The 21724-nt window shown below is 36.1% G+C and overlaps 1 protein-coding gene across 2 annotated transcripts in view; it reads right to left on the minus strand.

The window, feature by feature from the left end:
• Positions 1 to 21724, minus strand: part of PDE10A (phosphodiesterase 10A) — a 338217-nt gene that overhangs the window by 16253 nt on the left and 300240 nt on the right. For both annotated transcript variants that reach the window (XM_031060068.1, XM_005416270.2), the window contains exons 7-15: positions 19890 to 20045; positions 17157 to 17207; positions 15269 to 15327; positions 12658 to 12709; positions 8939 to 9081; positions 6698 to 6790; positions 5935 to 6121; positions 4428 to 4570; positions 2333 to 2416 (exon numbers count right to left, since the gene is read on the minus strand). In XM_031060068.1, the coding sequence (XP_030915928.1) occupies positions 2333 to 2416; positions 4428 to 4570; positions 5935 to 6121; positions 6698 to 6790; positions 8939 to 9081; positions 12658 to 12709; positions 15269 to 15327; positions 17157 to 17207; positions 19890 to 20045 (968 nt within the window). The remainder of the gene's footprint in view (positions 1 to 2332; positions 2417 to 4427; positions 4571 to 5934; positions 6122 to 6697; positions 6791 to 8938; positions 9082 to 12657; positions 12710 to 15268; positions 15328 to 17156; positions 17208 to 19889; positions 20046 to 21724) is intronic.

Genomic DNA, 21724 nt, shown 5'->3' on the forward strand with positions numbered 1-21724 from the left:
TTAGTCAGAGACAAGACATAGGAACAGGAAAAACAACCAGCAGAGGAGAAAAGATGGTCTTTGATTTACCCATCTTGCTACTATTGACTTGCACTGTGGATGACTCATTGAATGACATGAAGAGTCACTCCAGTTTGGCAAGGACAGAGGAGTGTGGATAGCTGACAATGCTCTTGGTTAATCTGTTAAATTTGAGAACATAAGTCATGCTACCCAGCTCAGTCAATACAATTGCATGACCTTCCCTGCTCCCAGAAACTTGAAATGATTTCTTCCAATTGCTTCTTCAACTTGAAATATAGCACAACTCCGCATCTAATGGACAACTTGAAAACATGATTAGTGATCAAAACAAAAAATTCAGGGATTTTTAAACAAAGAACCCAGAAGAAATAAACCTGATTAAATAGAGGTGCTCCATATTGGCATTGTGAGAAGCAGACGATTTTATTTTTCCAATACTTGTAGATTTTTTTCTTCCAGTTTAGACTCACAGAACAGAAACTGACATCTCACGATTTCTTTACTGCTCAAACAATATTTTGTTAAGTCCTAAATCAATTACTTTTTCCCTCATAAAAAGGCAATTTTCCTTTATTCCATTTTTCCCCCATTGCTGTGATTTGACTTTCTTTTTAAGAAAAGAAAGTTTGATAATTTCTGTGGGTATATCAGGAAAGGTATAATTTCTGTTTTGATAATTTCTGGGGTATATCAGAAAAGGTATAATAATGTTCTAGTTTTGCAGTATTTGTGGGGTGAGAAAAAAACCTCAATGTCTCTGACCTATGTGTAAAAACGTAGACACATCTACTACATGGAAACAGGCAGAAATGTGTATTTATACAGCTGTGTGCTGAGCAATGTCATTATTCTCAGCCTTAATCTGACAATAGGAAAAACAGAGGCATATTGTCTTTCAAAAAACTTTACGCTTTCTTTTTTAATTTTAGAAAGTCAGACAGTGGTAGAACTATTGTTTAAAGCAGTATATCATAATTCAGAATACCACAATAGTCACTTTCATTTACACCCAATATCAATTCAATGGTTATTACACAATAGTAAAATTATAGCCAAAGGAAAAATCATTATCTGTGATGCCTCAACATACAATACTACTAATTCATCCACTGCTGTATTTTGGATAAGACAATTATACATTACATAGGTAAATACTTTAGGGCACAAACTTATTTCTCAATATATTAAAATCAAATTTAAGTCCTAAAATTTTTTGTTTCAAAGGTTTGAGAAGTTTTGTTCTTTAGAAATTAAATACAAGTCCTGTTCCAACAGACTCCTTTTCAAATATTTTCCTCACTTTTTTTCCCTTAATTTTATATGTGAAGGCTGAGGCTCATTTGAAAAGCATTAAGTAGATATCAATCCTCTCTCATCAAAGCTACACGTTGAAAGGAAGAGACTGGGAGTCAGAAAGGGAAGAGAACAGAACCAGACTGAAAATACAAACCCCAACCCTGCATCCACAGCCATTCAGTCTGGAATGGAAACGAGATAACTACACTGAGCAGCAGAGAACTGTGTTCAGAAGAGTCACCCACTTTGCAGCATTGAGGAAGACTGAGAAAGATCCTCTGTTTCGACTACAGGTTTTGAGGGCATCCATTCAGTCAGCAAAATAAAATGAAATGCCAGCAAACATTTCTTGAATGCTGCTCCCTTTTGAAAGAACATACCCCCCTTTTCCATTGACTATCTGTAGGTTTTCCATAATTTGGAGCAGCTTCTTTCTTTTGAAATGCAATGGGCAGTAATTACCCAACTACTGATTTTAGTAATGATAAAGAACACTGAGAGAAATGACAGTGAATGAAGCATTTAATTTGATAATAATTCACTTCCATTAATTAATGCACAACTACGTAAATAACTGATTCATTTAGCAAGATAATCTTAGTTTACTTTTAGCATATACATTAATAATTTTGGCAACTATATATCTGAAAAATCAGTTTTCGGGCACCTTCTCTCCTTTTTGGGAAGAGTACTTTTTTGTTGCCTTTACCATCTTCTGTCTGACAACCAAAATAATCTCAGAACCAAACAATTTTTCTGTATATTAGAAGGACAACTGTTAGGATGATATCATGGTGAGGTTCTTTAACCTCACTGTTCCCAGATTTTATTAACTAAGGACCAAGAGGGTGGGACAAGAAATCCAGACTGTTTATTACAGTCCTGTACAGATCAGACATAATAAATAAACATCAAAGAAAACAGACCTTGACTTAGGAAGTAATTATCTCAAAAACTATAAGTAAATAAACACAGACTTAACAACTAAATAAAGAAATAATTTACTTCATACCATGCTGTCCCACAGGACTGGTGAACCATATAGACAAAAATAGCAGGCCAAACATCTTCATATGGACTGATATCAAAATGGTATCTAAGAAGAAAGTTTCAGTTTAGAAAACACAAATACTTTTTCATTGCAAAACAAGTGAAAAACACGTGAAACTTACTAGGAAATGTATACCCAGCAAGATTCACTTCTTTCTGAATAAACCCAGAAAGCTGAATTTACAGGTTATATTTTTCAGTAATGCCAAGTTATGTACTCCAGCTAAGGTCAATGAAACTATGCTAATAGTTTCATACAATCATTTAGTAATTTATGTTGGAAAACACTCTTGTGATAGAGTCCAAAAGCCAGCTTTTGGCTTTGCTTACGTAACAGAAACATATATCTTTATCTAAGGATCTAATCTTTATCTAAGATTAAGTAATAAACAAAAAAAAAATCTCAGGAACAATGAGAGATTTACAGGCATTCCTAAAATATTCAGGACTTTCTTCCCAGGAATAGTAAAGATGGTGTCTCTAATAAAATATTTACTGTCCTTTTTTCCAATAATTTCTGCCATAAATTGCAGGAGAGACACTCTAATTTTGATAAAGGAAAAAATCAGTTTTTACTTGCTAATAGAAATCAAGCTAAAACTTCAAAAATTTAACATTTAATACCGTATTTTTAATGTTTCATTACTTGAAGATTTCTCCCCTCCCCTAATAACAATACTGAGGCCTAATTTTAGGGACCCAGGACAGAAGAACTGTTCTTCATTCAATTATTAATTAACCCTTTCCCTGCATTTTCTGTACTACAAGTCCTATATTTTTTCTCCATGGGACCTTAACTGCTTGGCGCACTGAACAGCAGAGCAGCTTGTGAGAGGAATTAAGATAGCTGAATGGCTTGGAAAATGGTGAAAGGTATTCTGCTTCAACTAAAGGATGCTAATATAATTTAGAATGAAACCTGTCATCTTTGCAAGTAAAATGCATTTTGCTGAGGAGGTGGGTTATATAATATCACCTAACAAAGCACAAGAAATTGTATTACAAAGAATAAGCTTCTATTAGGGTGTAATCCTGCAAGCTGTTAATGCTCTGGTATTCAAGCAAATCACTTCAGCATGTAATGAACTTTAACTTTAAGCAGTCCCTGTAAAACCCACTGTGTGTGGGTTTTTCACATCACTCCCAGCTACAATGCTCAGTGCCGAACAGAAGTGAGCAAGCTCTGGAGATGAGGTTTAAAAAGACAATTTAGGCTTTGTGATTCAATAGCTGATTATAGACACCTGGTTACTAGAGTAGAATTTATTGTCCTGGACCAAAATCAGTGACTTAAAAATGTGACGGCTCCCATTGTTACTGTTGAGTGGGGACTGGCCAATCAAGTGCAGATAGAGGTTCATCTTCAGCATACAGCAGCTGAAAATAACTCAATTATGTCAAAGAACGCCTAAAAGGCTGGATGGGAAGCCCACCTCCAAAGTTAGGCTGCAACTCTACCCTCTAGCTCCTGGGATATTTAACCCTTAATTATCATTTTCCCCTTCATCAATAAGCACAAGCAGATGCACAACACATACACACTCGAAACTCACAAAAAACCTAACACCCCCTACACATACATACACACCCAAAATCAAACCAAAAAACACACACAACCTATAAAACACCATGAATGAGCTGGGAGAAATATGTTTAATTCTAAAACATATCTAAGGGGATGAGAACATGCATTTGGTGTTAAATACTGATGTTCCAAGCTCAGGTTTCTCTCTGGCTCTGAGCTGATGGGGACTTGGGACTATAAGAATGAAAGCTCATCTCTACAAATCCTAGGTAAAAACTGATGCTTAAAGCAACTACTGCGTCTGTCCATGCCTGTGGAAAAATTCTGAGTATGTACAATTTTATATCTTTGATGGATAAATTTTGTTCATGTGTCATTAATTATAGCTAAGTATAAGAAAGCCAGAGACAAAACCAGCATGATATTGCTGTAGTTCAATAATGAAAGTGCTTCCTAAAAAAACCCCACTACGATTAAGAAAAAAAAATTAACAGGCTATATACAACTGCTGCTACATTAGAAGAATACTTACAGCTCAATTTCTTTATAAATATGTGGAGGCAGTGTACAGTGCATGAGGTTTTGCCACTCTTCTGCGGTACAAACGCTATGGTAGGATAGCTTCTCCATCGTTACACGGTAAATGCACTCTGAATGACGAATTCTGTGGTACATCTGAAAAAGTAAAGTCATCCATTAATGTGGAATTCTAATAAAGAAAAAAAATTACTTCCTGTATTCAAACAGTGATTATTACAATACACATCTGCAGAAATGATAGTGCTTTTGGCTGCACAACTTCACACCTTAGAAAAGTGACAGATTACATTGAATTCAGTACTTCTGGGAAACCTCTTCATCTACTCACTCGGTAAATATCTAAGGCTTAGCTGACTTTTAATTGCACGTGAGCTCTCCCAAGAAAAATAACCCAAATTCAGGAGTCAAAAACAGAGCTAAGTCCTTTGCAAAATTCTGGCAGAAGACCTATAGCAGGACACAATTCATATTTTCTGCCACTGCATGAATTCTATTCATTGGTACAAATTACTGCTATCTATGCACAGTGAAAAGTATGTTGGATATTTATCATAACTACATTACTATTCAGTACAAAAAATAAGTACAGTTAATTACTGAGAGGTTCAGACATGGCATGGTTTGCAAACAAGTGAGGACACAGCAATGTACTAGTCAAAAAATACTCTGGAGCAGTATGTCCTGAATGGCAACATTCACCATCTAACAGTAGTGAACTCACACGCAACTAAAGGGTGCATAGTCCCAAGTGTAATTTATATACAGGCTATTCTACCTGCCCTGATCCAAGTGAAACAACTTGAGGTACCTGGTAATAAAACTTGCTGTCCCAGTGTACCACTGGGATGGTATTGGTAAAATTAATTAATGTAAATCACCAGGCTTAACTGGCATTGCATTTTATCTTATCTCCCATGAATATAACTCAGTTCTTCTGCATTGCATTTTTACTGAATTTATTATTTTACTAAATTTTTATAATTATATAGTAATGATCATTATATTGCTTATGTTTCCTACAGGCATTGTAAATTTTGAGATAATAAAGGGTTTGAGGACAAAAATAGCTACCTACTCTCATCTAGAAGCATGGATAATTATAAGTATACACCATAGCATGTAAGTGTAAAAATTGATCTTTAAGTATTAAGAATATGGAATTGAGAGAATATACAGCATATTTCCATTGCCCAATAAAATTTCTAAAATGCAATCCAAATTTATAGAAGAAATAAGAATCATATTTTTTAATGGAAAACGGAAGACAGATATCATACACATTTCAGAGCTTGCTCTCTCATTTTAGTTACACAAAATTGATATATCCAGATTATGGTTGTTTCAAATAAAATCCCTATCATCCTCTTAGAATAGAATTATTCACCAAGGAATACAGCGTTAATTCAATGAAATAGACTTACAAATCATTTTAGTAAGCTGTAACATCAAAATACTTAAGTATTCTCATTATAGCTTACAAAACTGTAAATAAAACTTACATTAGCACAGTGTAAGGCTAAAGCACAAAAGACTGCAAACATTTTAAAGTTGTTCTCATCAGTTTTAGAGAAGGCACTTCCACTTATTTTGTTCACCATCTGCACAACACCTATTACGCTTCCTCGGCTCACAATAGGCATGCACAGGATATTTCTGGTTGTGTAGCCTGTGTAGAGGTCTACTTCTCTGAAGAGCCATAAAGGAAAAAGAAAAAAGAGAAAAGAGTTAATATCAATGGGTATCTATTCCTTGATTCTCAGAAATGTTGATGTACAATATATTTAATCATTTTAAAGTAGACCTAATTATTACCTGCAAGAATTTCATGCTCACAACCTTCAAATATTTTTATCTACTGTGTCATACTTAGAAAGAACTTTTTAATCCTTTTTCTTCATTTGCAAGACAAATAATTAATATTGCCTCAAACATAGAGTTAAAGAACATTTGGGTATTCTTACTTCACTATTTGTTAGTGAACTGTTTTTCTCTCATGAAACTAATGAGATTGCAGGGAGACTAATAATGAAAATCAGTAACAATCTAACTAAATGTTTCTCTGTTATATTAATATTTGAAAAAAATACTTTTATTTGTATCTTAAAATTATCTCCGATGGCTAAAGCATTTAATAAACATCTATAATTACCTCCGCATCAGAGGACTACAGCTCCATGAATGAATCTCAATATGAAATTTAAGTAGTGATTTTATGTAAAAGATTTAATGAGCTATCTTCCCCTCCAATGAAGGGCATCCTACCTGTTAAAGCGTGGGTCCGCATAGGCATCAGGGATGTTAAGGACTTCTCCTGTTCGTGCCACTTGACCAGCTATTCCTTTTTCTATAGAAAATCTGGAGAAAATAAAAATGTGTATTAGCCAAAATATGGAAAACACATTTTTCTAGTGGAGTCTGTCTTGGGCACAGTAATGGGTGTTCCCAACCAGCGCCATTTTCTTGCTTTGAGGAGAAAAATCTTACAACAACTAGTAGCACATAATAAAACAAAAAGTACATCTTAATTGATACTTTCTGAAAACATTTTGGATAGCTATATAGTTTAATACAAAACATGACATTGCATTACCATTTTAGTGACAAAAATTTAAAATCTTCAATAACCCAGGGAGTTATCCCTAACAAACATAACATCTGTACAGAACTCAGACTTGTGTTTACATTTAAAAGATATTGATTTTATTATGACTTTTACATATCCATTGCGTCCTTAGACACAACAAAGGCAACATGGAACTCACTTCTTTGGGTGGTGTATGTCTGTGGATTTGGCAACAAAATTTTGGAAAAAGACCAGTGGAAATTTCACGGCTGAATATTATATGGATTTTGCATGGGAACGACTAGCTTGTTTCATGACAAACAATCCCACGGTACTAACTGTGTCCCTTAATCACCACAAGGAAGTTAAACACAGCAAACACATTCCTAAGTTGCATCACAAAAATCTGTACGTTTGTCTTGCGAGTAAATAGCTTTCAATATTTCAACATTAAGCAGTTATGACATAAAAACAAAAGATAATTTATAGAGAAAAACATGTAAAAAGAATCATATGTGGAACACTTTGAAGTCTAAATGTAACCTGATAGTACTCTGGTGCCTGTATTGAAGTTAGTGATTGAGCTGTCAGGATTTCACCCTGCACACCTGACTTTAAGTTAGATTTTTCTGTTGCTTCTTATGATAGGTACATCACACCAGCTTAAGGCTTCTTCCTGATGACTCACTCAGTGTCACTTTCTTACAGATATTTAAGTTGCACTTCACTTTCAGTATACAGTACCCGTGAAATGGCTCACACCCTTGCACTTAGAATCAACATTTCAAAACCATACAGAGAAGACAGAAAGATATAAGCAAGAAAAACAATTATCACGAAGTAGTATGAAAGTGCATGTTAAAGCAGGCCATCTTCTTTAATTTACACCACCTCCTTGCTTGTCAGTACGCAAATTGCACCAATTTTTATTCCTTCCATTCTCACTCACACAATGGTAAGTGGGAGTAAGTTTGTCTAAAGGAGTCTTAGTGAAGATATGAATCACATCTTATATTGGCCCAGAACTTTAGAAGTATAAGGAGGAAATGAAAAGAGTTCTGATAAAAATCAACGCTGAATATTTTAGGAAAATTTTAGCCCAGGATACATAGTCATAAAATTCTTTACTTTTAAGAAGCTGAAAATGTGAAACCTGTATGCCTTTGAAAATCTTAGTCTGGTTCTATTAGGAATTCATATTTTTTGAAAAGTGAAAACCACTATATTTACTTTGTTAAGCCTCTTTCATTAAAAAAGTACATAGGTATAAAAATAAGGTACCTGTGATATGAAGCAGAAATACACATAACTTTTAGTCAATGAATCCTTTCTAGTCATTACCAGACAATATACATTTTCAAATTCACCACTTCAAGCATTGTTCAGTATCACAATTAATTGAAAGTTTGAAAATCCAAATTCACATGAGAAAAGTAAAATCAAATTACTGAGCTTGAAATCTTCAAAGTGAATGACCAATCCATACTCAATTCTACATGTGCCTAATCCATCCATAAGAAGTACAAATTGTGATTTCCTTGCTTTGGATGTGCTGGAATCACACAAATTTTAATTCCTCTTGGGAACCCTCTTGGGAAAAAAAGTCCCAAACTGGCAGACTATGGATTAGGTGCACTATTACCTGCACCTTTACCTACCTCAGAACACCTCTGTTTTTTTCCCAACATGATTTCCAAAAGGACCGCCTCCGGAAGACGGCATTTCCAGGAGTGACGTTATAGCTTCAGAGACGCTGTGTCGATGGCACTGCAATGTCATTCCCAGAAGTACTACCTTCTGGAGGCGGGTCCTGGTGGGAATGATATCACAGTATGACAAGTATTGTCAGGGTACCTGCAGATAGGCACAGAAACTGGGTAATAAAATGCCTGCACATCCATAGTTAAATGAAACTGCACTCTTCTGCTAGCTGTTCTTACCTTATTTCTTTGGTCTTCTTGAAGACAGGTTTTCCATCATTTTCTTCTCCAATATCAAAAAGGTCTGAATACAGCTCCTTATTTTTGTGGTCAACCTGGAAGAGTGCACACCTATCTGCATTCACCAGGTTTTTTGCATATATCTACAGACAAAAAACAAAACTAGAGTTAACGTTCATGAGTTGATTATCTCCAGTCATTTACCTGATAAAAAGATACATCCCTATACGATAAAAGTTTTGAGAAGCTATCCAGGATGCAAATCTGTTTGAAGAAGCAATCTTTTAGAATACAATTCAGAAGTAAAATCTTGAGTTCAGTATTTTCTCTGTAAATTTGAGTGCTCTCTTAAAGAAATGCAGGAATATTTTCAGAGACTTGAAAGTTTCCCCCCTAAAAATAGGCCTTCCTGTTTAATTGTTTTTCAAGGCTTTCCAAAATAGTACCTTTCTTCCCTCTATGTTCATATACTATTCACCTTAACCTGATTTTAAATAGATAAGTTAGAACAAGACCTAATAGCAATTTTGGCTTTTTGCCTTCATCATCAATGCAAATTTATTGGTATTTAATATCTAGAAAAGACAGACATAACAGAGAACGTAGTGTTTGCTTCTAAAAAAACTAAGCATGCCTGTAAAAAACAATGACCAAACGATCCTTGTGTGTCTCTTCCAAGTCAGAAATACTTTGTGATGCTGTGATTCTGTCATTAGAGGTATCATTATGGATTGCCCTATGCAGAGGGATAGGAAATGGCTGCACCCTCCCAATGTCAGGGACAGTACTTGCACAAGACCTGAGACTTAGAAATTGTGCATGAACTAACCAAAGCCCAAAGGTACCAGGCACAGCCAAGGAAGTACCATAGTACAGCAGCAGATTTGCATGGTCTCTATCTTACTTTGAATCAATTAGTTTTATCTCAGCAAAAATAACTCTCAGAAGCACTGACTGTCAGAACAGAATCTTGTCTTGGGAACACAGCAGCTCTTCACTGCTGTGAAGTATTTCTCAGACATACAATAGTCTTTCTGAGAAAAAGAGGGAAAAGTGAGACAAAAATCAAATAAGGATCACTGTGTTAAGATGCCAATACACAGGCACAAGAAACTTCTCTATCCAGTTCAGATAGGTCTCCTGTGTTCCTTATTTGCTCAGAAAGTACAGTAACTGCATGGTAGAATAGGATCTGAGGTGGATCTTCCCACTTTTTATATAATACCTACCTAATCATTCAGCTACAGAAAGAGGCTAACAAAATCTTGGTGTGCAACTCATGCAGTTGGTATGTTTTAAGGATTCATAAGACTTCCATATCAATGATCTTCCCCACCCCTTCTCTCATCTTCCAAAAATAGAAACAAAACAATAAAGTATTTCATTTCACTTCACACTAATGCAGATGGACAAATATTCAGCAGAAAAAAAAAAAAAAAACCACATGAGATGAAAATTCATTAACTGAGAGACTCTAGTTCTATGCGATAGGAGGGGAACTACACAGATACCATCTAGCCCAGTTCCAGAACTTGGAGGGCCCTCCCATACTTCCTGGGTTCAGGAAGATTCTGTTGTCTTCTACTCCATTTACTTCATCAGAACAGAAAAGTCAGGGAGACTGCAATCTAAGAGGTAAGATTTGGGCAATTTTTCCCCCTTAGAGCTTTAAGAAATTTAATGACCTTAACCACTCGGATTGCTTATTGTTTTGCTCAAAAGAGAGTGAACAGAAACTGCCAAAAGGACAAGGGGTCCAGTAAATACTTCTATTCAGATACTGTATCAGATTTCTTTGTAAAATCTACAGCACAGTGTTGATTTTATACAATTAATCTTTTGTGGTTTAATGCATATGACTCAAGAACTTACCTTGGTCATGACTCATGCTTTTCAAAAATGATTACTTAAACAGTACTAATTGAGAAATAGTTAATGGGATGAGAAATTTTTACTTCTATAAATCCCTTGCTCAAATCCTGACCAGTGGTTGAAGGAGACTATCAGTACAAAAAGTTATGTTCTGCACTGTAAGTAGGGAAGCCAGGGACCACCGTTCGCATAAGCTGCTTGGAACTACTCAAGCAGAAGGGCAAGAAAATTTGTAAGGCAACTTGGATTTTACTTCCCTTCTTTGCATTTACATTCAAAAACACCTTTATATCACTAGCTTTTCTCAAAGATTTTGATGAAAATAAAAATGAAAAGAATGGAAAGAAACACACATAATTTTTCTTTAGTATTGTAGGAACAAATCAAACCATAAGTGCAAACACTAAAGGGCAAAGTGGTGAGAAGAAGTTCCTCAGTTTCTCAGAAGAAACTGAGCTCTGGTCTTTTCTCACAGTGAGATACAGAATAAACCACATCATGATAAAAGCATGCTGCCATAAAATGGCAGTAAATGTACAAACTCCTAATTCAGCTAATTGGCTCAAGAAAGAGACAACAGATACAGCTTTAAAGGAAGCCGAGTATGAAACATCACACAGGTTAAAACACAGAATCATCATGCAGCCAAGTGTTGGAGAAGATGATGAACGAGTAAGCACATTTTACTGCCAATTGTGTTTTCCACCAGATCTCTATTCACAGGGAAGAACAGTGAAGAATATCAATATTTGTTCTCAATGCCATATGTTATGTGGTACCAATTCTTTTAAATGCTAAGCTATTTTTAAGAGGTTCATTTAAATTGGAAAAGTCAATGTTCAGAAATGTGTCCTATGTGCAGAATTCTTGACTGTGTACTAACTAGAATAACACAAACACTGCAGAATATTTTCCATTACTAATTCACGTTTCTAAATAAAACCACTTTATTGTTGTTTGCGTTCTAACATCGCTGTCTTTGAATAGCCTAGCTAAGAATATCACTTTGAAGACTGGGGCATGCATCAGAGCACTGTTGGAAAGTAATTTTTTTGAATGTGCAAATTTTAAACAGCGGTAATCACAGACCTGATTCAGGCTTACACTTCAGAAAAAGAACTGCAGAATGCAATGAATGTGCATAATGCTAAAAAGCATAATTCACATGTCAAACAGTCAAAATGTTATAAACACCCAGTTCACCCACATTTGTTAACACTATTCAGAAAATAATTCTGAATTCATAATTGATTTAGAAACTCATAAACTGCTTCTGAAGAGTACTTTAAGTCATTAAATAGTTATTGCAATGGGAAGAACTAACCACTTGGCTTTAGTGGTTTCTATAAAACATTGACTGACTGTCACTCTAGTTATGGGTGTAGTTTTCCAAGGTCTTACACATCTCATTCAACAGTTGGAAAAAATACCCCAGGAGTAATTTTTAAACTCTATCCCCTGCTACAGACAGTAATTTCTTGAGCAGTGTTTTGTAGCATGTAGAAAATTGAATTTAGAAGAAGGAATCAATATAACATACTGAAATAATAAGAAAACCAGAAGCCTTTCTGTTACAATTTTCAAACTTCCTGAGAACACAATAGTAACTACTTAGTTCAGACAGTCCTGTTTCAATCCTTATGAAAGCTGTCAACAGAAGTTGTTGCAAAAATGACAAATCAAACCATCCTTTACCACCTTTTCTGTATAGACATGTTTATACTGTTTGTACTATGTGTTCACTACAAACAGCCAATATATTTCAATGACAATGTCTTCAATGGAAGGAGAATGAAGGGCTTTAATACCTACAACTAATAAACTTAGAGGTGAAAAAGACAACTTACCATTATATGTTCAAGTAGAGAATCTATTGCAACTATATTATCAAAATATGTTCTGCAGAGAAAGAGAAGTCAGTAAACATTGGCATTTAGTCAAACACTTCTCAAATTAGTGCCAGGGGCTCTTGTTTCACTACAGCTTAACATGGAGCCAGAAAAGGTGAGGACAAGCCACTGCACCTTGAAAATCACTACCTGGCTTGCTACAGCACAAGGGAATTAAAAAAATGGTCCTAGCTCTGTTCCCTTGAGCCATTATTCTACAGAATTGAGAATATTCTTTATTATACATAGAATTTGCTCTGTAGAAAATGGAAAAGACTACCAAATATTGCCTGCCGTGAACTGAATAGGCTCCTGCTGAGTAATACCAAGAATGCATCAAAATGCTTTGGCACTTCTAACACACTGGAAATTTTAAAAGTAGAAGAGAAAAGGAAAAGAAAAGAAGAGAAAACAACAACAAAATATTTATCTTAAAATATCAAAAAACTGGCTAAATCCATGTCATATTATCTAATCCTTAACACTAGTCAAAAGGCAACTATTTAAGCAACTCTTAATGGGTTTTCTCTATGAACACCAGTTGAAGTTGAAGAAAGGGAATGATCTTGTAACTAAAAAAATAAAAAATAATTTTTAAAAAATCTCAGTTTCACATCAAAGTGGTAACTGTTCAAGGACAGTCAAGAACATTGAAAGATAAAGGTCAAACATATTAGTAAAAGAAGTCTAAATCTTCCACATGCCAAGTATTAATAACCCTCAGATTACAATGTTCCCAGCAGACAAAAGGCATTTTCCCGTGGCCTTGAATATATACACAGATCAGTTCTGTTTGGGTCTAGTGGAAAGGAGATACAAAATACACTGGTCTAATATAGTCAGGGGCATGAAGAGGTGGAGCACTGAATACTCTGCCCTTTCTAAAATGTTACAGAACATGTCCCGGTGATATTGTACACTAACAATTTCCTCACTGACAAGGAAATTCTCCTTCCATGTTAGAAAAGATACAGACCACTTCCAAGAGGAAACTAATTATTTTCTTGCTGATACAAATCTGTGCCTATGTGAAGTTCATAAAGATATTATTAAATTATATCCCAGTTTTGTGTCTTAAAATACAAACTTTCTTCTTTCATTGAAACTAAAAAACTCTATGAAATTATAGTGCTATATAAGAATTATTCTCTTACAGAAAGGCATAATAAAGATTTGCAGTACGCATTACTTATTATCTTAAAAACTTAAAACAATTACAAAATTCTTTAAAACAATCTCAGTACTATGCCAGTTCAAGAAAAAATCACCAGTTCATAAATCTGGATAGATGAATATAGTTTTTGGTAAACTAGTTCAGTACGGATGTTAGCAACAGAAAAGCACTCTGGAAAGGAATATAATGGTGCAAGACTTGGTAAGAGGGCCCTTTGGGAGACACGCTGTGAATCATGTTGAAATTAAAAAAAGAGGTCATCCTGAGGAAAAGTATGGAAAAACATCTGGATACAACCAGCTTGCCCTCCTTGCAAGGGGCAGACTCCTCCCTGTAGTTTATTACTCTCCCTTCCAGCTGGGTCAGCTTGGCTGCCTACATTCCTGAGCAATGGCATAGGAATCTGGGACATCCTCTAATCTCATCAGCTTGAGAATTGTTCATCAAGACCCACAGAAGTGTTTGCAGCAAAAATACAAGACATCTCATTTTTCCACAGTACCATCACTACTTTGTGATGCACTTTGAAATTTTTCTACTAGTTTCATAAAACACTTTAAGCACTCCAGACTGATTTACCAAAAGTACAGCTCTGATTTATCTTTTAATTTATTGGTTATCTTTGTTCTTTAACGATTCTTATAGCAGTGACAAACAAAAAGAAATGAAGGAAGAGCAGATCACCTAAGACTCTAAATTGATTTTGCAAGCGTAAACTCAAGCTTTCACACTCTTTATATGCTTTCAAATTAATCTTGTCTTATAGTGACAAGAAATTAAAAGCAAACATATTACATATCATATAAGTATTTGAAAATTAAAACAGATCCTTCAGAAAATGTACAGGAAGAGCATGCCATGTGGCATCCCTGATTCTTCAAGGATTTAACTCTGAAGTCAGATATTTATGAATACATGCATTCACATTCAAAAAACTGTTGGGAGAATAGGGGAAGCTGAAGCACACTAAACAACTTTCTGTAAAGTCCTATCAAGCCTTCTAAAATTGCCATGAGACACCAAGCCTATTTTTCACTTCTAAAAAGACGGCCACATTTAACTCCGACAGAAGAGGTGGGAAAAAAAGAGGGAAAAACCCCATACAAAAGACCACAAGAATAAATAAATTCTGTGAGGTATTAATGCATGTGACATTTTCATCTGCACCCCCACCACAAAAAAATTATGAAAGGTATACACCACTGCCACACATACCACTTGTTCTTGTCCCTGTGCTGAAGTTTGCCCACCCTCTGAAGTGTGCCTTTGCACCTGCTTGTGGGCTACAGTGAGTGGCTTCCATTACTGCTACTAAGTGAACACAGCTAGATTAGAAGAGCCAGGCTAGAAAAGCTCATCAAAAACTCATGAGATTATCTTGCACATCACACTTACTTCGATACATCAAGCAAGAAGTCATTCAATTCAGTCTGCTTGGCAAGGCCCCGGCACACCTGGAAGCATAGATCATAGAACCATTTGATCCAGAACACTGATGCCACAGGGAAACTGAAGTCCCATTCCTTTAATTTGTATGGAAACAAAACACCAGTATATATATGTGTATATATATATATATATATATATACACACACATACATACACGCACACACACACATCTGCTACAGCACAGTATAAAATTAAAGCTAAATTTTTGTGCTGGATTTCAGTCTTCACTATCTAGCTGCTGAGTTAAAACTGTGAAACACAAGTAAAATCTTTCCTAAGACTCACTTAAAGCTGTTGGTTTTTACACTTGTTCATGCTGTCTCAAAGGCTGTCACTGACTGTGATTATGAAATGAACATTTCCTTATCCAGACCCTCAGATCTTCTGTGAATGTCAAATATTTTGTTTCCCTTCTCCCTTACCACATTTTTGCCACTTTTTCCAGGCTGCAAAGTAGCATATAGACACAACTGTAGTCTGACATCAGACAAGTTTAACTAAGCTAAGCAGCAGATGATATATGCTCAACTTAGGGAGAAATCAGCATGAATATGAACACAGAAAATAGTATGCATACTTCTTTTTAGAAGCAAAATGTTAGATGAAGCAAAGCTTTCAACTTGTATTTTTACTTCACATATTTGCATACTCAGTGTCTGAAGCACAACTGTACATCTGTATATTACTAGAGCAAGCACTGTGGCCAAAAGTAAAACAAACCTCTACTGCTTGTACATTTTACACTCACAAAAGTATCACTTCAAATTAGTAATATCTTTCATCTGTGCAATGTAGATACAAAATGCCAGATAAAAACTCTTGCATTCTTCTCATGCAAAAAAAACTTGGGAAAAGCAAGCCTTCTGCTTAGAAGAAGGAAGAGAAATAAAAATGGACAAGCTTGAACTCCACTTTCCTTGTTGTGTTTTGTTAGATGTGAAAGACTTCTCCATCAAGGAGCAAGTAATTCCTACATAGGTGAAGATACAACTGCACGCAATCGCAATTCTACTACTGTACAACAGCCTGTGCCAGCTAATTCTGCCTAAATGGGAATGACCACCCCAAAGAGAGTGACTTCCAGCACAGAAGCAGAAAAGATTAGAGATTACAAGAGAAAAGCAGGAAGCTTTCTGCATGTCTTCTGACAAGTGTGTGAAAGACACCTTGAAAAAAAGAATGTCATGAATTTCCTCCTGGGAGTTGACAGAAGAATCTACTTTAGCGTCTTCTCTGAGTTGACAGAATATGTTTAGTTTCAGTGTTGCCATCCTCTGCTAGCTGAAGTAACAAAACCTATTAGCAAAGCTGCTGGGGCTTGCTAGAGCAGCTTGACACTGAAGCTCCATTAGGCACCCAGCTAGGGACGGCATGAAGCATCCTTAGCGGCAGTAGTTACAGGATCATGAAGCAGCTAGTGAGGATGGCTTAAAATAGGGTTTGCTAGCAACATTTCATCATTTCAAACCGAATACCAAAGCAGGAGGAAAGCAACCAGTTAACCTAGCAGTTGCCTTCCCACAAGAAAAAGAAAAAACAATCCTGCAAAGTTGTTATGATAAATCTGCTTTAATCATTATTTATCTACTTTGTTCAAATTTCTTTCCTTTAGTACAAATATTGTTTGCTATTTGATCCATGATTGCAAGTGAGGAAAAACTAGTTCAACAAACATCAAAAATGTTAGCATCTTTTTCCAGGTTCAAGGAAGGGGCTCTAATCAATGCTTTAGCAATGACCTCCAGTTAAACATGATCACAGTCCATGCTTCTACTAAATACGCTCTGGAACACAAGATACACAATAAAAAAAATGAAAAAACACTCACACTTACTTGTACTTGATGTATTGCTACTGAAGCCCATGCAAGATTTGCTGTTGCAACCTGCAACAAAAGAGAAGAAACTCTCTCTGAAAAAACCTTGAAAACTGCACATCAGTGGCATGCCTCTTTTCTCTATCTACCTGCTAAGTAAATTGACTGAGCTGTTTTAGACAGTCAGGCAGTAACAATTTAAGGGAAGGCAGTTATTTTGCAAAAGTCTCAGCGTACTTGTGAGTGTTTCAGTTTTAGAGCTTACCAATGGTTTTCAGAAGCAGAATTGGGCACCCATCAGCTCAAAAACACAACATCAAAACAAACATCTCATAAGCCGAGGGCTTTAAAAATTATACTGTTGAAAGGCATCTGCCATAGAAATAAAATCTGCCTTAGCAGCTTTCTGGGGCTGTATCTCTTCAGCAATAGCTACTCCCAGCTGTAAACAGGCACTGTTCCTCTCATTACCGTTTTGGTGGCAGAAGAACCAGACCTGATCCCTCAGCTCAAGTGTTTGAAGTATGACAGTTTCCAGGCAACATTTCAAACAAATGTCATGTAAACTGCAGCTAACTATGATGTGCTACCATGCATAATCTCCTGTCCTTGAAGCACAGGAGCTTTATAGGAACACAGGGAACAGAAGCACAAGAGGGCAGCTTTTGCATGCCCTCCTAAGGTATTTTTTTATTTTATATTTTTAAACAGAACACTTTGCACACATTTCATAAAAATTGCTAATGGCATTTAAAGGCTTTCTGAAACCTGAAAATGAAAAGAATGCTTTAGAAAACTCAGAAAGTGACCTTAAAATATTTTTAATTTACTAATAAAATACTTTAATTTAGCAGCCAGTCTTTTCCAAGTAGAACATTCATGAACTTTAGCTACAGAAGCTACTTCATATAACATAAAACATTCATATTTTCATTAAAAAAATGCATGTCTGAGACTTATCTGAATTGTAGACTGATTAATGTAATAGGACAATTAAAAAAATTAAATACATTGTGTGTAGGCTGCAGAATTAATGAAGCCCGGTTTTGTATGAATGGCTGTTTGCTCTCTGAGCAAGGACAGTGGCACCACCACACTAATCTAGTTCCCTACCCTGACCTCTGCCTACTGGTGAAAAAATACAAGGTGTGACAGCAAGCTGAAGTGGCATTGACTACTCAACTAATATACACATGTAAATATCAGATGAATGCCAGAGTACTTTGCTTACTGATAAACAAAATATACACTTGACAAATACTGCTGCTGTTTTCCTTCTTTGGGAGGACTGATTTTAGTATCTCTTGCCTGAATATCTTCTGTCCTTTTCACACAAATAATTCCTGTCCAGCACAGCTAAACTGCACCATGGTGGATCTCATACCACTGTTGAGACAACACACCTGGCTAGAACTCATTCTATTTTGTCCTGTGTATTCAGGTTCCCTTCCCTGGGGGATGGCACAGAGAAGAAATTCATCTTTACATCAGAGACATGTTAATGGGGCAAAACAGAGATCCTCACCCTGACGTGAGAGCAAAGATGCACTTGGAACACCTTTAGTACATCAACAGCCTTTGTGACACCTGCTCCATTTTCAAAATCCATTGCTATTTGGCTAACAGCTCCTAACTTCAGATTGACAAATGGACATGTATGGACACCACAGCTACACAGGACTTACATGAAAAGAGTAATGCATGCAGAACAGTCATGGAAAGGGGAAGATGAGTATGAATGAGAATATCTGGATAAGGAAGCATCAGAAGTTAAAAAAAGCAGAGGAGAGCTCTGTGAGTATCACCTAGGCTGGCAGGTCATCCCGGTACCAGCACTGCTATACACAGTTCCTAAGGGCATCTAAGTCAGGAGACAAAGGACAGGGATCCTGACAACTCAGAGATGGGACAGTCTAGAGAGACAAAAGCTATCAGCTCCTAAAAGATAAAGAAAAGCCTGACCCAAAACCAGCACATGGAGACCAGGAGATCACAAAGACTTGGCAGATAACATCCCTCGCCTTCTGCTGCAAGGAATTAGGGAGGGAAATTGCCTGGATACCTGGAACTAGAAATACCACCTAGACAGACACATCTTGGTACTGGAGCGCGTGTGGCAGTAAAAACATGGACGTAAAGATCAGAAACCTCTTTTGCTTCACGTTTGATTTAAAGTAAAATTGCTTTCCCTGCTTGTGAGACCCAGCATTGAGACTTGATAAATTGTTGCTGTAACATTGCAACACTGTTTTGCGATAGAGTTTATTACTTGAGAAGCCACACCAAAGATTAAACTAAAATAAATTTTAAAAATCTTATCATAACATAAAATAAAACTGTACTGGAAAGTTAAGATCTAGACTCAGGATAACTGAGCATTGTCTTTTTTTATATAAAGTGATTTTGGCTTTTGATGTTTGATTTACACTTACATTTCATTTACCTGCCCTATGTTAACTTCTTTAACAACTCTGTATTGAGTTTATAATCAATAAGGAAACGTTGAATCTGATTATGTGTTAAAGAACACAAGGTAAAATTCTTGATGTGTCCCTGTACTTGTATATTTTACCTCCTCTGACTGAAAACACAAATCACTAGCTATTTTCTTTTTAATAAGAACAAAATTAAGCATGAAAAAGATATAAACTCATGAGAAGAGCGAGAGAAGGAAGTTTGGAGTGGGGGGAGGAATGGGAATGAAGTCCTGACAGTGGCGGGGAAGTGGGCAAAGGCTGCACAGGAGCTCACCTCTTGGTGACTGTGGTGGAAGGCTTCTTTGCCCCAGTGACGGTAAAGCTCCAGGATTCCAATCAGGTCACCAATTGCTGTGACAATTGGCAAACACAGAACAGATTGGATACGGGTCCCCGACTCCAGTCCAGTACCTTTGGGAAATCGCTCATCCTAGAAAATACAAACATAATCTGATAAAATGTGATATCTGATAAAGCATTAACAGCAAAGACATACTGATGTTTTCCTCCTCCTCCTACCTGAGCAAATCTGCAGGAAATCACAAAAGTCACAAAAACTCATCTCTCAGTATAACTTCTACACAGTAGTAAGACAGCAACTAAAAAAATGTAATTTTGAAGTCTCAGCATTAATTTACATATACAGATAACTTTATTGATGTAAGGTCAGAATTAGCTGTGATATTACACCCAGCTTTGAGTTTGTTTATATAATGCTTTTTTCTCTATTCTCACAGGCAGAAAAAATGGCACATTATTGCCAATGCCAGTCCAGATTAAATAAAACCCAAACAAGGAATACTACCACCCCAACAACTTTCCCTCAAAAAACCCTAAAGAATTTGTAATCACAAAGCGGACTGCTCAGATCTCAGTATTAAAGAGTAGACAGCAGTGATTGCAATAAAACAAAAATTGAAACTTGAGGCTAAGCTTTAGGTTATACAGTTATAATCCTCAACCAACTCTTGAGGAGGAAAATGCATTCCCAAAAAATTGCACATGAGAGTAAGCATTCTTCTCCCTTTTCTTATGCATCCTGAATAAACTGGTCCAAAAGATACAGAAACAAATGTTAAAATAACCCTACCAGCTGCTATATAAGGCCCAAATACATAACTTTCAATCCTCATAGAGACTGTTCAAGGCTTTATGGCTTCACTTCCCCATGTAGGAAAACTCAGGCAGACCTAGGAAAACACCTGGATGTCACAGTCAGCGAGGCAGCCACTGCCCAGTGCCAAGTGTGCAAGACCCACTTGCCTGCACATCAGTCCTTCAGTATCTGATTCATACCAGATGCTCCCTGCAGGCTGTGCTTAGGCAAGACAGACACCCCTTCAAGGCTGATCAAAATCTCTCACTTCTCAAAGAAAACAGCAAGTAATCTCTACCTTAATTATTAACATGACAATCAATTTGAACAAATGACAGACAAAAGAGAGTGGGAAGCACTTTGAAACATGAGCCTTCTGCTTTCTCTTTTTAGTTCTGTCCTCCCACAAAAAAAGGGCTGGCAAGTCAACCTGCATGCACTTCCCTTTTGCTGTTGAGAAGCTTCTAAAATCACACGAAGGAAACCATCTCACCAAAATGAATCTTGCTGTTTGGTCAATGAATCACAAATATTAAACCAACAAAAAAGTTCAAAATTCCTCCTCACTAACCCCATGATTTTAGTAAGAATGTAAAATCAAAATACAGAACTCTTGTATGTAAGGATATAATGATATTAAATGGAAATTACCAGTAACAATTTAAACCCTTAATTTAACTGAAAAAACATACCAACACATAAAATATTAATAGTCCAGAGTGCATAGAAAGCACTGACTATTACTACAGGGAAAGCAGTTTCTGCCTTTTGGTTTTGTGGCTGTGTTTAAGTGTATTCACATTAGGCATATAGTACTTGTTTATAGCCCAGGTTTGCCCAACTTAGGTCATACATTTTTTAAACAAATAAATTTGTTAAAAGTAGAGACAGCAATCTATTTTTTTTTTCGTCACAGTATCGAAAAATTGTTATTCTGGACAGAATTTGAAAAGATAGGAAACACTGAAGAGAGAAGAAAATGTAAACTTTCTTGGTGTTCTCATAACCAACTA

This window comes from Geospiza fortis, unplaced genomic scaffold, assembly GCF_000277835.1.
Source record: "Geospiza fortis unplaced genomic scaffold, GeoFor_1.0 scaffold41, whole genome shotgun sequence".
Lineage (NCBI taxonomy): Eukaryota > Metazoa > Chordata > Aves > Passeriformes > Thraupidae > Geospiza > Geospiza fortis.